This window comes from Pimephales promelas, chromosome 4, assembly GCF_988280905.1.
Source record: "Pimephales promelas chromosome 4, fPimPro1.hap1.1, whole genome shotgun sequence".
In the NCBI taxonomy this organism is placed as follows: domain Eukaryota; kingdom Metazoa; phylum Chordata; class Actinopteri; order Cypriniformes; family Leuciscidae; genus Pimephales; species Pimephales promelas.
Genome location: NC_142772.1, coordinates 26198153 through 26214826, shown reverse-complemented (window position 1 = coordinate 26214826; position 16674 = coordinate 26198153). Strand labels below are relative to the sequence as shown.

At 37.4% G+C, this 16674-nt stretch overlaps 1 protein-coding gene across 17 annotated transcripts in view; it reads right to left on the bottom strand.

Moving 5' to 3' along the window:
* Positions 1–5392: 5392 nt before the first annotated feature.
* The window catches only part of ncor1 (nuclear receptor corepressor 1), an 87711-nt gene continuing 76429 nt past the window's right edge, over positions 5393–16674 (bottom strand). For 10 of the 17 annotated variants that reach the window (XM_039650172.2, XM_039650183.2, XM_039650173.2 and 7 more), the window contains 12 exons: positions 14355–14480; positions 14096–14237; positions 12697–13169; positions 11620–11745; positions 10986–11128; positions 10636–10877; positions 9415–9561; positions 9063–9181; positions 8865–8918; positions 8489–8701; positions 7500–7673; positions 5393–7410 (listed from right to left, as the gene is read on the bottom strand). In XM_039650172.2, coding sequence (XP_039506106.2) covers positions 7202–7410; positions 7500–7673; positions 8489–8701; positions 8865–8918; positions 9063–9181; positions 9415–9561; positions 10636–10877; positions 10986–11128; positions 11620–11745; positions 12697–13169; positions 14096–14237; positions 14355–14480 — 2168 coding nt within the window. In that variant the 3' untranslated portion in view covers positions 5393–7201. The remainder of the gene's footprint in view (positions 7411–7499; positions 7674–8488; positions 8702–8864; positions 8919–9062; positions 9182–9414; positions 9562–10635; positions 10878–10985; positions 11129–11619; positions 11746–12696; positions 13170–14095; positions 14238–14354; positions 14481–16674) is intronic. The other 7 variants (XM_039650176.2, XM_039650180.2, XM_039650186.2 and 4 more) reach the window with 2 other exon arrangements.

Below are 16674 nucleotides of genomic sequence, written 5' to 3'. Positions count from 1 at the left end.
AAGTCCTGTCTAAAAGGAAAAAAAAAGAACATTGTCATTCTGTACCAATGAAAATATCTAAAACTTTCTGGTCCTAGCTAGTCTTTATTTATTTATTTATTTATTTGTAGTTTGGTCTTGCCCAACCAGACATTGGAGTTAATAGCTTCTATCAAGGCTGGCTATTAATTGCCCAATCTAATGTGTAAAACATTTTTCTACATGCAAATTACTTGACCAAGCTGAACAAAATAACATTTTATGAGTTAAAGAAGTAATATTTACCATTTATTAATCAGCAATTTGACAATTCCACTGTTGGCTGTCAAGTTAAATGACTTTTTTATTTTATTTTATTTTTATTTAACAGTCAGACATATTAATCAACATAGTGCAGTAGTGAGCAATCTTGTGATTCCATAATTACAGAAGTGACATAAAAGTGTTGATCTATGAGTGTGTGTGGGTGGGTGTGAGTGTGTATAGGCTATGTGTATGTGTGTGTATACATAAACAAAGTAACCATTTATTATTTATTACTATTGTCATCACCACTTCCACTCCCCACAACCACCATATTGTCAATATTGTATTAGTCGATTTTTATTTCCATACTCTCTCATGTAACAATTGCCATTGTCAACACTGTCTAAAATAAAAGATATAATACGATAATATAAGATAACCTTCCCCCACATCTCTTCAGTCCCTATCTTCTCCTAAAAAAAAATATATATTTTTTTTATTTATTTTTTTATTTTGTGTGTGTTATGTGCAGTCTAAAGTGCATTGAAAGAGGGAGTACAGAGTGAGAGTTTCATCATTTGATAGCAGGACACCCAGGTTTTACTGCTGATATCAAGACAAATATGAAGACAAAATGGAGAATCCAGTGTGGCATATCAAGTCAGGCTACCTATAAACTATCCTATAAATACTGTTAATTTTATTATTATTATTATTATTTTTAACCAGAGACCTGCTCATTTTTCTGGCACACCAGTTGAGCTGGATGTTTGCTATTTTGAACAAGCTTGTAAACTAAATCTCAAGCCATCTGGCTATATCTTGTGTAAAGTAAGCCACAGCAGTCACAACAAACTTAACCACATTTCTGTTAACACTACATCCCTTAACCTAAGAACAACTGAGGCAGACATGATTCCCATCTCCAGTGTTGACTCGAGTCTTGGCAGTCTTAAACAAACACAATACTTCACACAGTTTTATCTCTACGTTAATCTTTACTCCAGACACGTTTTAAATTAGACTGTTTATCTCACTCTCAAGTATAAGAGTTCTGGACCAAATTTCTTTTGTCATTTTCATTTCAGACTAGCACTTTTCTGTTAGATTGTATAAAATCTGCTTTAAGAATGTGTTTGAATAATCTTTGGTCTGGTTACGTTCACCAGACTGAATCATGTTCAGTAGCCTATGATTATTTTACAGGCGTGGTTACATTTGCACTTCTGTCTTAAGCTACAGCACTTTATCAGCTTAAATTGCAAATTACTGTATAATAGTGGCAACCACATTTGATTTTACAGATTTTTTTTTTACTAGATTAATGTTTTACCAGCCCTGTTATTCTAATTCCTTCTCTCTTAATTTGTTCGTGAGTGTTGTGACATCCACCATACCGTAATAACCAATTCGATCACACCATAGGGATCACACTCGTCACAGCATGTTTAGCAGTTCACAAGATAGCCATCAGAGGTCGCAATAACCTCAGTTCTGCACACTGCTCTTAAAAAGCAAGAGTTTCCCAATTTTTAAAAAATAATTTAATAAGGGACAATGCACATTAATGAACATAAGGACAATGTCTAAATGTAAATGAGCAAATCTGTAAGCCATACAGACTAATTTTCATCTGGAGTCGAGTCATTATGCTCAAGAGTTTAATGAAAATGCACATTAAGCCAAAATAAAACTGAAACCGCAAACATCAAATAGTGGTGAACCCACATGTCATTCAGTTATTGAAAAGGGCAAGACCATAGAGGCATTTGGAAATTTATTTATTGCTATTTTCCATCTTATTAGGACAAATAATACAATTTCATGTTTGTTTGTTTTAAACATAGCTTCTTTTTTTTTTTTTTTTTTTGCCAAACAAATGCTTGTTTGATAATGCGTGTTACAACATTTTAAGCACATTATTAAAACATATATTCTCTCATAACTTAAAGTAAACATTCTTTGTGTGAAAACTTATGTTAAAATTTATGATTATATAAACCTACTGTATCAAATTAACATATAGCCTATACATTATCAACATGACCAAAACTTTGCTGAAAAGCCTGCTCTATACAGTTGTGAGACTGGAAAAAACTGGTTGAGGAATGGCCACTCCTCAGGTGGACAAAGGACCATGCTGAAAACACCCCCTCGTGCACTATCCAGACGATGGTCTCACTTCCCTCATCCTAATCTACATTTCTCTGCCTCGTTTTTCACCCTTGCAGAGATCACCACACTCACACAAGAATCTAAATGGTCTAATGTGAATAATTAACATAGAGTTTTATACATTTTTGGTATTTTTTTTTTAAATGTCTCAAAGCGACTGGTACAAATGTCTCATTTACAAATAAGTAAAACAAAAGGTAATAAGGTTTTTAAGAATTTAGGGATAACTGGCACACAAAGGAATGTGGTCTCTAGACAAACGGTCCTACCCCCAAAAGGTGTAAACTTCTGAATGCAAATATCCATTGTTATTCTATAATGAACGCCCCATTAGGGGCTCGGGACTCTCAGCTTCACAAATTTCTTAAATGTTGGGTTCGCATTTCTTCTCTTTATTCCAGAGCATTTTATGTTTTGTATTGATTATCTTTGAACTGATCATGGAATTGGAATGATAAATTTATTTGACATAATAAATTCTTACATTTAATTATTCTAACTGACTTGGAGATTATTTCATTAGAGTTAAAGAAGGAATAGGCAAACTTTCGCTTAGCCTATATTTAATGATGCAGATATCATTAAAAAAACGTTTCATTTATGAAGTCAGATGAAATAACGAAAGAATACATATGAGAAATGTATTGCATTTAATCAAAAATACTTTGCTGATCGGATGCTAGATTATATCTGGAGACAAATGAAGCTCATGCCGCATTCTCTCTGATTGATAGTTTTCTTTTTGATAGTAGGTAGGGCCTACTTTTTTTTGCTCTGAAATTTAGTAAATTTATAATAGTAAAAGTAAATATAAGATTTACATTTACTGGCCTGAAGGAAACTTTTTGGCAACTATTGTAGACTCGTCCAGACTGCAAATCGGGGCAAAAAATCTGAGCAAAAGTTGTGTATTTTTTTTTCCAGCCTACTCAACAGAACAGAACACGCAACACAAAAACCATGGCTTTCTTTGAAGAAGTTCATGGAAATTGAAATTTCCACACTGGTTTCTTATAAGCATCTTGGCCTTCAGTATTTTATACCATCTTTAATCTGTAACATGATTCATTACCAGGATGACAGTTACAGCTCCTGCGCCTGTGTTATCCTGCTCTGCTGTTGCGTCTGTGGTCCTGTCTGTAAGTATGCAAAGATCTCAGTGGTTTGGGTAATAAAGTCGCTCAGTTCAGTTTCACACTCTTCATCAGCGCAGTCACAATTCACAGCCTCGTGTAGATGAGCCTAGAGTGACTTTCAAATAGACAGAGAAAATACAGACATAGCAGATATACACAATAGACTCGTTCTACAAATATGGGTAGTTATTGATATACTCATATTTCCCATAAATTAATATGGGATTGGGAATGTTTCTAATTCATTCCCTCTAGGACCACCACCTGTCCAAAGTTTCACTTAATTATGCTAATAGTTAGGCTATTTTTGCTGATAACTTCTGAACGGTTAGTCCAAAAATAAAAAAGTTCTTGTTAGATTCAGGGCGTCATGCCGAGTCGACTGATATCAAATTCTGGCCCATATCTGCCATTTTGAATTATGTGCTAAAAAAGGGGTAGAACTATTTGTCAATGTTTGTTTCCCTGTTGCTGTAGAAAAGGTCCAAGTGACGTTACTTCTTGGGTCTTCTACACATTATATTTTTAGACATTAGTTAGTTATGTCATTAGCACTTTTAGAAAATTAGTTAATTAAAAAAGTTAAAATGTGATGTACACCATAAGACACAAACCTATTTGTGTTAAAAGCATACTCCACCCAAAAATGAAAATTCTGTCATCATTTACTCACCCTCAAGTTGTTGTAAACCTGTATGAGTTTCTTTCTTCTGCTGAACACAAAGCAAGATATTTTGAAGAACGATTGGAGCTTTGACACCATTGACTTCCATAGTACTTTTTTTTTTCCTAACATGGAAGTCAATGTTGTCAAACAACCGTTTGGTTCCAATCGTTCTTCAAAATATCTTGCTATTGCTGAAATATCTAATAACTAATTATGAGTGCAATAAAGACAATGTATAGGTAACAGTACAGCTAACAAACCTAGAACAATTGTACAGATAATGCAATACTTACTGCAGGATTCAGAGAGTTTACTGACCTTTAACACACACTAGAAAGCAGCAGCACAACATCCACACAGTCCAAACAGCTTCATGTCTCCTGTGATCATTGAAGATGCAATTAATGTGCAGTGAGGGGAGAATTTAAGCAAGCCACTTCCTGAATTGCGCGAACAGCAATCATGGTCAAGTTTGATCCAAAGAGAGGTGGTTCAAGAAGGCAAAGCAGCAGGATTTCAGACGGCATTTCTGTGGATAAACGGACTCTTGTAACGAGCTTCTGTAGACACACATCACGTATGACCTGTGTAAAAAGATTGGAGAGACATGGAGAAGAGCTGGATATGGTTGAAGACAAAAGCAGACTTTAAAGAAATGCAAAGCTGATAAAGGTTTCAGAGACCTACTGACCTCTAACATGCACAGGATAAGCAGCAGGATAGAATAGTCTTCACATTTGAAGGTTATTTGATAGTTCTAATCAGATTTTATTTTATCTTTTATTTCTCAGTATTTACCTGAGAAGGGTCAATGATAAACCTTACAGAGGTCAATGAATCAAACACATTAGATTTTCTGTCATTCTACATTTGGAAAAATCAAATTCCTGAATAAATACATTGAAGTTTCTGTTTTTAGCAACATGGCAGCAATGTTAATAAATTAAATTGTAATTATTCTAAAACTTTGACTAAGTGACTAACAGTCCATTACATTCAAGGTATGTTTTTATTCAGTTCTTTGATTCCCTGGGAATCAAACCCACAACGCCGTCATTGCTATCACAGTTCAGCCAAAACTGAAAATCCCAAACTACTGTAGTATGACTTTCTCTCTGCTGTGGAATCTTTCAATCTTTTTTTGGTAGATGATTGGAAAGAAAAGCATCAGAGACGGGATACAGCGACGTCCTTTTCAGAGAGGTGGAGCTCTGTTCTACTTTATTGATTGGTCTGCACATTTCTCATCCACTACTGAGGAGACAGAGTGATACAAACATCGGATTTCAAAATCAGGGGACAAGTTACTTTTTTTCCAAGTCTTGATTCAGAACGGACCAGAAAAAAAAGAAAGCCACCCTTGCAAAGCTAAACTGGAAATAGACTGATGTGATGAGCAGTTTTAATTGTCTTTAAGATTCAAGTTTTCACCATTTTTGTCAATGCCATTGTAAACACTTGACATCCCATTAAAACAGGATGAACATAACATTGATGCAGAAAATCATAGAAAAAAAAAAAATGTGGGAAAAAAAAAAATTCCAAACATGAGCTCAACATTTGTTTTTTAAACTTCTGAAGAAAACAAAACCATTAGATTAAAATAAAGATCATACTGGTGGTGTTATGTGAACAAAGCAGTAGCACATAAAGTGGAAAAAAGCAGGATCAAGAGATGCCTTGGGATATCAGGGACCCCCCATTAGCTTTCATCACAGTCAACTATTCCTGCACTGAGTTTATTCACTTTCAGACAGATATTTAGATCTCTGAACGAGTGCAGCAGCTGAGATAAATGGTACCGATTTAATATGCTTAAAAGTAAAAAAAAAAAAAAAAAAGTAACATTCCCAATGCAGATGGAGTAAGTGACTAAAACATGAGCATATCTGAAAGCGCTCCAGACCTCTGACATTATATAACTTAGATTACAGGTAGTATGATTTTAAGCTTCTCAAAATTACTAAGGAAAAAAGTGCAACAATGGTGCAGAGATGTACCAAGTTTGATACTTCCTTTTTTTGTCTTTGTATTTGTTATGTGGTCTAGGAGGGGAAAAAAAACAAAAACACATTTTGACAGAATCCACACGTCATACGTGCTCCTTTATGATTAGTAACAGAGGACTCTCGCAAATCCAACTGTCAGACATTCAACTGTATGGTCAAACACTCTGAACAGATCTGCCACTGCTGAAGATTAGAACCAAGTCGAAAAGAAAAGCGAGAGAAAAACAGAAGAAACATTCATCTCATATCTGAAGTTTTACTGTGAATAAGACTCCCACAACAGAAAAGGCTGATGCCATCTTTCATTTAGGCCTGTCCTCCTATAACAGTTGATGAAAGAGTGTGACTTCCTTCCAGAAGTAACAGTGCAGAACACATCTCAACAGTGCAGAACACATCTCAACAGTGCTGCATAGACAGGGTCCACATCTGAGGGGGCAAACGTAACAAAGTCCTTTTTGCGTTTCGTTGGGAGTAGTCTTGATAAGACCATTACACTTTCAGATGTGGGAAGTTCAATGTTCTTCCCCCGACTGACCACAAAAATTCCCACGCGTCTAGTTCGATCCATTCATCCAACTGGGATAAATTTAAAAAGCAAAGTTAAAATGCAGAAAAAAATTGTTAAATGAAAAACACTGCAAAAGGTTACTCTCTATTTACATACATTGATTTTTCTTTTTTTTTTAAAGACAAACAAAATCTTTACAGAAGCAAATTTTCAGAAAACAAGTCTCTTTACAAGTTCTTTTTAATCCTTTTGGATTACGGGCCAAAAATCAAAGCATCGGTTCAATCCTGAAAATGAGTGGCTCTAAGCAATGCTCTTTCTGACCACCAGTCGGCACTAGTTAGCACCAAACGTACGACCTCCTCCCCAGTAGAATCTCACTCTCGAGAGGCAGTGAGTGGGATTCATAAAGACAGTGAAAGAAGGGCGATGGTGAGGCATGGACGCTTGTGTAGGAGAGGGAGGCGGGTCACCTGCCTCAGTCGTCGCTGTCCGAGAGGGTCTCGTACTGCTCTGACAGTAGCGGTGGCTCTCTCTCCCAAGCTCGCGTTGGGGCCACAGGGCCAGAGGCGCCACCCTGTGGCTGCTGCTGGGACTGCATGGAGGGAGATGGGCAGGCCATGGAGGTGGGAGGGGTACTACTGAGCATGCGCATAGTCAAGGGGTTATAAGGAAACTGCATGGAACCTTGGCAGGAGGAAAGAGAAACATTTTGCTTTTAATTTCAACAAAAGCAGCTCTAACAAAACATTTTAATCAAGAACCAAGCAGCTGACCTGTGGATGACGGCCGGTCCTCCCAAGCCCAGGTGGGAGCCTGTCTGTGGTAATCACCCTCCGAATGAACGGAGGACACAGAAGAGGGACGCTCTCCGGCAGAGTACGCCTGGCCTGGGTTCGGAGACTTTGATTTCCTGTTGCTAGCTTTGCTCTGAAGCTTCTGCCTTCCTGCTGTGGACGTAGAAAGATGGACAAGGACGTCAGCAGCTTGGTCTTGAATGATATGCAAACATTCAGACTACGGGTATCGATGATAACCTTGATACTTAAATTAAATACTGGTGTCATGTTGATACTACAAATAAGATAATATAAATAATCCAGAGCCAGTAAGCATCGGGTTGACGTCAATTAGGTGGTTGTACTCCAAACTTAACACAGGTGGCCACATTTATATTTATGTAAAAGGCAGGCGCTTTTATCCAAAGTGATTTACATTGCATTTCAATCAGTTCTTGCTTTGCCTGGAAATCAAACCCATTACCTTGGCGTTGCAAGCGCCGACGCGCTACTGTTTGAGCTACAGGAAGGCCATCATTACAGAAAATATGATGATGCAGTGTATATCTACAACTGACACACAAGATCATAATGGACGAAATGAGAGACGAAAGCAGGACACAACCTGCACTTGAAAACATCTGTTTGGGAGTTTTTTTGATCATGTAAAAAAAAAAAATGAGGTGTAAGACTTAAGGAAGTGCCAAAATTATGGTTTTGTACAGTTGTGCATGCGTATTTTGAGAAAACACTTAATAAATTTGAATATGATTTTGACTGATAGAATTATTATTTTTTATTTCTAACGATAATATCCAATTCTTCCGGCCATTATAACTGTGGTGAAAATTTCATCTTGACAGCCCTAATAAAGAGTGATTCTCCAATTTTAGCCTTGTAATTTCATGTTAATAAGCTGGCCCACAAAGCACTTGTGCAGAATGTTCTGTTTTAGACAAAGTGTATGTTCATTGATGTGTATTTACAGCATGAACCTGTGTTAGGGGACGGGCTGGCCTCCTGTCGGGTCTCTGAAATACTGCTCATGCTTCCTGAAGTGTTTCCAGTCCCCAGGTGAGCCTGCTGCTGGTCCTCCTGCTTCTCCTCCATATTCCCCATCAGAGCTTTCCTGATGATGTCCTCCAGACCCAGATTACTGGCTGGATCACTAAATGAGTGGTTTCTAGGGTTTACACTGCCTGTACAGGACAACACACACACATTGGAAAATTTGAGAATAATTTAAGAAGCGTTTAAAACTAGTCAAACTATGAAACCCGAAAATACATCAACTGACGTGAATGGCATGTCAGTTAAGTTCTTTATGGTGAAATGCATAACACTGATAGTTGTGAAACTCACTTGATGATGTTACTGCCGGGAGATTGAAGATCTCTGTGCCTGGCTGAGCATTACCTGTTTAGAGAAAGGGAAATGAGAGGTAAAATTAGGTGGCAATTGTCTGAATAAAAGACTTCAAATTATCAGTGGAGTGAAGTAAATATCCTGAGCTTGAGGGGGAATAGGTCTCTGAAAAAATGGGTTTGCACTTTTACTGACCGACTTCTGCTTTCCGGAAGATCTCCTGCTTTTTGGACATAACCATAGGAGACGTGCTCTCCAGTTTGGTGAAAAATGAGGGCAGGTAACTGCCACTGCCTGGGGAGCGCGAGTCAGTCCTGAAACAAAAGACAGATCAAAGATCACACAGTGAAGAATAGGGTTGGCCAAAAATAACAAAGAAAATAAACAGACAACAGTCTGAATATTCAGGGACATGGGAAGTCCAGTTTGCTTTACTATTTGATTTCTATTTCAGTGTTTTTTCCCCCCTTAAACTTAAATGTAATTCAAAAAAAGTGTAAATAAAGGCTCATACACCTAGTAGTGCAGAGAGACAATGAGTTACTACCTCTGTTCGGGGACCTCATGCTCTCGTCTCTGACTCTGCAGCATACTGGCCTCCTGTTTATCTAACCCAGAATAGCCCTGAGGAGGAGAAATGGGCTCATAGCTGCCCTCGACAAGCCCTCGACCTCGATCAGGAGACCTGCCTGGCCTGAGAGAGACAGAAAGATAAGAGACTGCTGCTGGGGCATTGTTTTCAGTGTATAAAGCATCTCACACATTTTTGTAAGGGTTTTTGTAACCATTAAAGTGCCCCAACTATGCCATTTTAAAGTTTCAAAAATGTGTTATGGCGATCTCCCACAATAGGTTTGCATGCATCCAATGTCAAAAAAACACTTTAATTTCTCAAAATATACATTGCAGATCACCTCACTTCTCAAATAGTCTGAAAACAGTTTGTTTAAAGATTTAGTCTCTCGAAACCCCTCCTGTCCGAGAGCTTACTCTGTTTTGATTGGTCAGATGGCCCAGTCTGTTGTGATTGGTCTACCAGTTATAGCGTGTCATAAATGAAATGCCTATAATCTGAATTTCAGATACATAGTGATATGAATGATGGAGTCATTATTTTCAGTATCAATTCTGGACATGGACATGCACAAATACGCACAAACAGTATTGTTTAAAAGTTTGTGTTGGTAAGATTTTTGTTATGTTTTGGAGGAGTTGTTTATGCTCTCCAAGGCTGCAATCATTGATTAAAATACCAGTAATAATAGTAATATTGTGAAATATTATTATAATTTAAAATCTAATGTATTAGTATATTTTAAAATGCAATTTATTCCTGTGAGGGCAAAGCTTATTTTTCAGTGTCACATGATCCTTCAGAAATCATTTTAATATGCTGATTTGCTGCTCAAGAAACATCTATTATTATGATCAATATTAAAATTGATTGCTGCTTGATGAGTGCTGCTTAATGTTGAGGTGCATTTTTCAGGATGAATAGAACGTTCAGAAGAACAGCATCTGTTTGACATAGTAATATTGTATAACATTATAAATGTCTTTATCATCAATTTTTATCAATTTAATTAGTCCTTACGGATGAAAAATATTATTTTCTTTAAAAAAAATGTGTACAACCAATCCCAAACTTTTGAACAGCATTGTATGTGCATGCGTTCTTGTGCGGCTTGTCTGTGTTTCTGTACAAATTACTAATTTAAGTAAAATCTTGGCTTTCATATAGCAATTTTGTTTTTGTGTCGATGGGTACCTGGCTCTTGGTTTATCGGAAGAGTTCTCAGGAGATACTCTGCTTGGTGGTCTCTGGTGGTGTGTAGTTGGAGCTGGGTTTTCTGGGCTATAGCGGTTAGGGGGTTTAACTCGACCTACAACACCTCCCATACCAGAACTCTGGAATGTGGAGGAGAGTGAAGAGGAGGATGAAGAGGAAGGCAGCGAAGTTGATGATGGAGGAGGATCCTGGCTCTTGGCAAAGTCTTGTGTAATAATGTGCTGTGAGAGAGAGAGAGAGAGAGAGAGAGAGAGAGAGAGAGAGAAAGTGAGGGCAATGAAGGAGGTGTGACATGTGACATAAGCATCAGGAGTAGGAGTGCAACTTACTGAAATGTGGTCAGCGAGGGTCATGATGCGGTGTGTTTTAGGGACGGGCCCATAACTGTCTGCTTGTGAGGAGGGGGGCTGGTGGGGTGCAGAAGGTCCTGAGTCTTCTGACTGCCTGTACCGGCTAATGTCAAACCTCAATCCTACACAACACAAGATCAGATCAAAGAACTGACAGAAATGACACTAGGATAAATCTCACGAAAGATCATTTGTATTTACTTATTAATTCCAATTATTATTGATTGTGATTGTCATTACCGCAAGTGCATTTTTTAATGCAACAGAGTAAAAAAACTAAAGATTTAAAATTAATATAATAAAGGCAGTATATAAGAAATAAAAACACAATGATTGAATGTTCCTTAATTTAGAAATTAATTTATACACATTATAGAAATAGGATAGAGATTTTCTTTGAATAAATGTGAATGTGGCCATAAAATGTCACAAAAAATAGGGTTACAATGCAAAAAATCTTCTAAAAAGTAATAAAAAAAATTCTAATATAAGCTAAATTTGCCCCAAAAAATGATGGTATGATATAATATAGATATGTTCCTAAAATATTTCATGAGATTCACCCCATCTTGGTTTCCGGGCTTGTGTAGGCTTCAGGCCTTTGAAGTCTCACCTGTGGTTGGCTGAGAGCTCTTTTCTGATGGGAAAGGTCCTTCATTCTTCTCTTCTCTCAGGGCCGGAGAGTTAGCAGGGCTGATCACCTCGATTGCCCCTTGAGCCTCATAACGACTGGATGACACTGAAGGACATGTAAACATGCTGTTATAGCCTTGAAAGTAAATAAAGCTGCTTTGTTAGTGAGAGAGGGTGTGCCATCTACACCTTTAGCACACTGTTTTCAACCTACTGAGTAGATTACAAAGTACGCATTGAAGCAGCCTCCTTCTATCAGACTTTATAGTAAGTCACAGAAGGAACAAATTTCATTCTCGTGGTAAGAACTTCACTCCCTATGATGGAATTACCCTGTCAAATCTGAGGTCAGAGGTTTGCCAATGTTGTCAGTTTTAGTTCCAGCTGGATCACAGGTTGTGTTTTCTAGGTTTCCAAAGACTATTAGGTCTCATGGCCTCAATAGCACTGATCATCCCATTAAGTGTCCTGTTAATGCCTTCTGTTAGTAAATCCCTAAGTTCATGCCTTGTAATTGTCTTACAAGTTGTCTCATTTCTCCAATCACACATCTAGCTTATGGTGAGACTGTGTTGAAGTAATTGCTTCCTGTTTTCTCTGCTTTGAAGTATGTACATTACTTGAGAATTTCGTTTTTGAAATAAATTAATACTTTTATTTAGCAAGGATAGATTAAATGGATCAAAACACTGTAAAGGCATGTATAATGTTACAAATGTCTGACCAATAAATGCTGTTTTGAACTTTATCAAAGAATCCTTTTCCAGAAGGTTTCCAGAAAAATATCAGGTATCTGTTTTCAACATTGATAATAATAAGAAACGTTTCTTGAGCAGCAAATAATCATATTAGAATTATTTCTGAAGGATCACATTAGAGACTTCTGTCAAAAACATTTAAAAATATTATTGAACGTTCCTGTAAATTTGAGTTATGAACTGTGAGGTGTTGCATGATCATGATTCTGGTTTTAATACATTTATTATCATTACACAAAATGTAATTATTCTAAATGTAATTAATTATAATTAAACTTTGTCTATCTGATGACACTCACTGCTGCTGGAGGAGTCAGAGCTCTGTGAGCCTCTCTCACGGGAATCCTTATCTGGGGCAATCTGGCGTGTGATGATGACATCAATGAAGTTTGCAGCAGTTATGGTGGTCTTCCCATGCGTGCGTAGCTCCTCCTCCATGCGTGACTTCGTGGGTGGGGCTTTCTCTTTGCTCCCTGCAGCTCCTCCACCCTCCGCATACACAGGATGGGAAGGTTTCCCACCAGGAAGTGACACGTCCCCATATGGCGACTGCATGGAGCGGCGCTCCACCTCCTGCGACTCCTGTGCTGCCCGCCGTGATGACATCATGTCGTCATCCCGGGAGCTACTGTTATTATGCTTGCTCTCCTTGACTTTCGCAACATCCATCTGCGGGGCAGAGGCAGCAGCGTCCACCAGGGCGGCAAGGGCGTCAGCTGCATTGTTGTATCGGGAGTTGGCTTGAGCTGCAGACGCTTGAGAGGGCATTTGCCTGGACAAGCAAAAGTTCCACGGTTAATAGAGAAAAAACATTAAAAAAAAATACACGGTGCGTCCTTGGTTCAAGTCCCTGTTCAGGAGATCAAGACTTTTTTTTGCCGAGTGCTATGAGTCGCTTGGTTTAGTCCTCAGTTTGGATAAAATCATCTGATAAATGACTAAATGTAAAACTAAATTTTTAAATCTACAAATCAACAATTACAAAAAAACAGAACAAAAAAATAAATATTAAATCAAATAAAATAAAAATTATTCAAATATATAAAAAATATAAAAGCTCATACAAATTAATCTATTGCAAGTTATTGCACTCATATAATTTATTTATAAAGCACATTACAACTGTACATGCAGACCACAATCACATGCATGTGCAGTACATTAAAAACAAATAAACAAAAAACAAAAATTAACTATTAAGTAGCACTTAAAAACAGCCACTCGAGTGAGGCCAAAATTGGAGAGATGTAATTACTCTTCTAAGCACTCAAACGCAGACAGGCTGGCGTGTTCGGAACTAATTCAATAATAAAATAGAGGTGTGCCAGGACACTACATAAAGCCAAACACAACAAGAGTGAAAATGATCTGTTCTCTAGATAAGGAATGATTTTCCACATGTAAAAATCAGGGCTGCAGTTACCTGAATCTATGATTAAGCGACGGTTATTTACGACTCGTATAAAAAAGCAGATCTCTGTGCAGTGACCTGTTCCAAAACCTGATCAAAATTTGTCTTAAACCTCATTCTTCCAGAAAAACTAAATTGAATGTTAAAGAACTACCTTTTCTAAAAAAAATAAGATGCATGGGCCAAAAGATCTTCAAGTCTACAATAAAAGCTAATAAGTTCATATAATACAAAAAAGTGCATAATACATTTTAGTAATGAACTAATTTATTTATATAATTGCTCACATGAGTGGGGTAATGACGCTCTTAGTGTTGGTGCCCTGGAAGATGCTCGGCCGCTGCTGGAGGACGCCCTCCTGTGATCGCACGGACGGTGAGGTGGAACGCAGGAAACTACGGCTGCCTGGTCGGCCAGGCTGTTCAGGACCTGCAGCATAAACAGAGATAAGACCTGAGAACACTGGCAGAATAGCTCAGTTTGTTAAGATGGAGCAGAGTGGACCATTATTGGTGCCATTATTTCCATCTGTGCGTCAATTCTTACCTCCACGCATATATTCTACTGCGGCGCGTTCCCTTTCTCTCTGATCTCTCTCTCTTTCCCTCTCACGTTCCTTCTCTCGCTCCCTATCCACAATGCCTGCACTGGCACTATGATGGGCAGGATGTCCTGTGGGGAGTGAAGAACAGGCAACACATAAAAAACTAACAGGGGTTGCAATCAAACGGGCCCTTTACATTTGCTGTAGTTTGATGGGGCCAGCTGTGTTACTGTAAGAAAGGGATAGAAGACAGATTCATGAGTTCAGTGATGCAAAATTATTGTGTGGATATATAAATGGTATAACTCTGGCATTATCTGTTCCACTGGTTCCCAAAATTTTTAGAGTGATATACCCCAAAGCATTTAATATCCTTCTGCATACCCTCTCTTCCACTTACAGTATTTGCTCCTTAAAATGATTTGCAGGTACATTTTTTCTAACCCTATAAAAAGTATGTGCCATGTTTGTGAAATTCTGAAAATACCACTAATTAAATTAATTTACTGCTTTATTTATTATAACTAAATTAATAATTTCAATCAAATGAAATATTATAGTATAAACACAAGTCATCGTTCCACCGCAGTGGCCACAAGCTACATCTAGACGCATGCATTTACACAGTTTAATACTGTTCAGAGGTGGCCTGAATGCAATTACAATACCTCATAACATTATTTATGCCAATGTTTTAAAAATGTTTAATAGAGAAATATGAAATGATGGTAAAAACGAAGAGACAATTTTAAATATTAAACTAAAGCATTCAGAAATGAAGCAAGTGGCTATACTTATGAATGGGTCATAAAATAATTTGTAACGAAACACCGAAGTATTGGAGAAGCACAACAATTCTGCTGTGGCTTTCATTTGAAACACGGTGGTGATGGCGCAGTGGATAAGTCACACACAAGTGAGAGAGACCCAGGTTCGAATCCACTGTGAGACACCAATGTGTCCCTGAGCAAGGCACTTGACGTGTGACCTCTGACATATATAGCAATTGTAAGTCGCTTTGGATAAAGTGTCAGCTAAATGAATAAATGTAAATGTCATCTATTATTTTGTTGCAAAATAAAGCAAACATTGATAATACTATTTACAAATGTATGTCACTTTATATTACCCTTTTATATTACCTCAAAAAACTAGCAATTAATGTGCTAAAATATATACTATATTATATACTATATTACTATATATATATATATATATATATATATATATGTGTGTGTGTGTATGAGAAAAATTATATATATAGTATGTGTATTGTGGCCTTATTTCAGAAACTAAATTTTTTAGTTTTTCAATAATCAAGCATAAACAATATTCTCTCAAAAATACAAACATGTACATACATGTTGCTGACTATGGTAGCTTTGTTTGTGCTAAATAAAGTGTGATTTCACCTGTGCCATTAATATGTTTATATGGTAAAAGCACAAATGTCAGGGCATGTCAAAACATCTCAAAGACCCCAAAAACACCTTAGACCCCAGAGGGTTAAAGATCAGCTGTTGCAGTACAACACTGACACAGACTGAGAAAAAATGATAAATGAAATGGTTCTAAAAGCATATTCACACAGAGAGCGAATATATATATATATAACAATTATTTTTTGTGACTATGTTGTCGGTGTGAATAGATGTTTAGACTGTTACAATCTACTTACCTCCAGACCACCTGCATTCCCAAGACAAGCTTTAAATATGACACAACTGAGGCCACATTTACCAACACTGCTTGCACAGGTGGGCAGGTGCAGGCAGGATCTCAGGGGAAGTACTTGAAGCAATTGGGAGTTTGACACTTTCGTTACCTTTTTAATTCCGACTAACATTCTACATATTTCTATGTACATCTTAAGATACAATCTGTTCTAGAACATATCATGCAGACAATGATAACAGCAGTTCTCTTCATTCTATGCAAATGTTAAGAAGCTCAAACCAACCCCTCAAAATGGTACAAAATGTGTGTCAGCACCCACCGAATTCAGCAGGAAGCCTGCCAAGTTCATTAAACTGATCTGAAACCCAAGGTCCAATCCAAGCGTGTGTGATATTACTAGTTTCCTATCTTGGGTAATTTGATAATTGCGGGTTGTACAGACGTCACTACTACTAACATTCAGGTCCAGACGGGTTAAAATATTGATATTGTATCAGTTGGACTGGACTAATTTTATCAGGTCTGAGTTTTTCCTTTTTAAAAAATGTATCCATGTACGTCAGGTTCAGGTAAGAAGTGATTTGGCCAGGTACAGATTTTTACACAGTCAATTCAGACCAACTCACGAATCAGGTGAAACATACT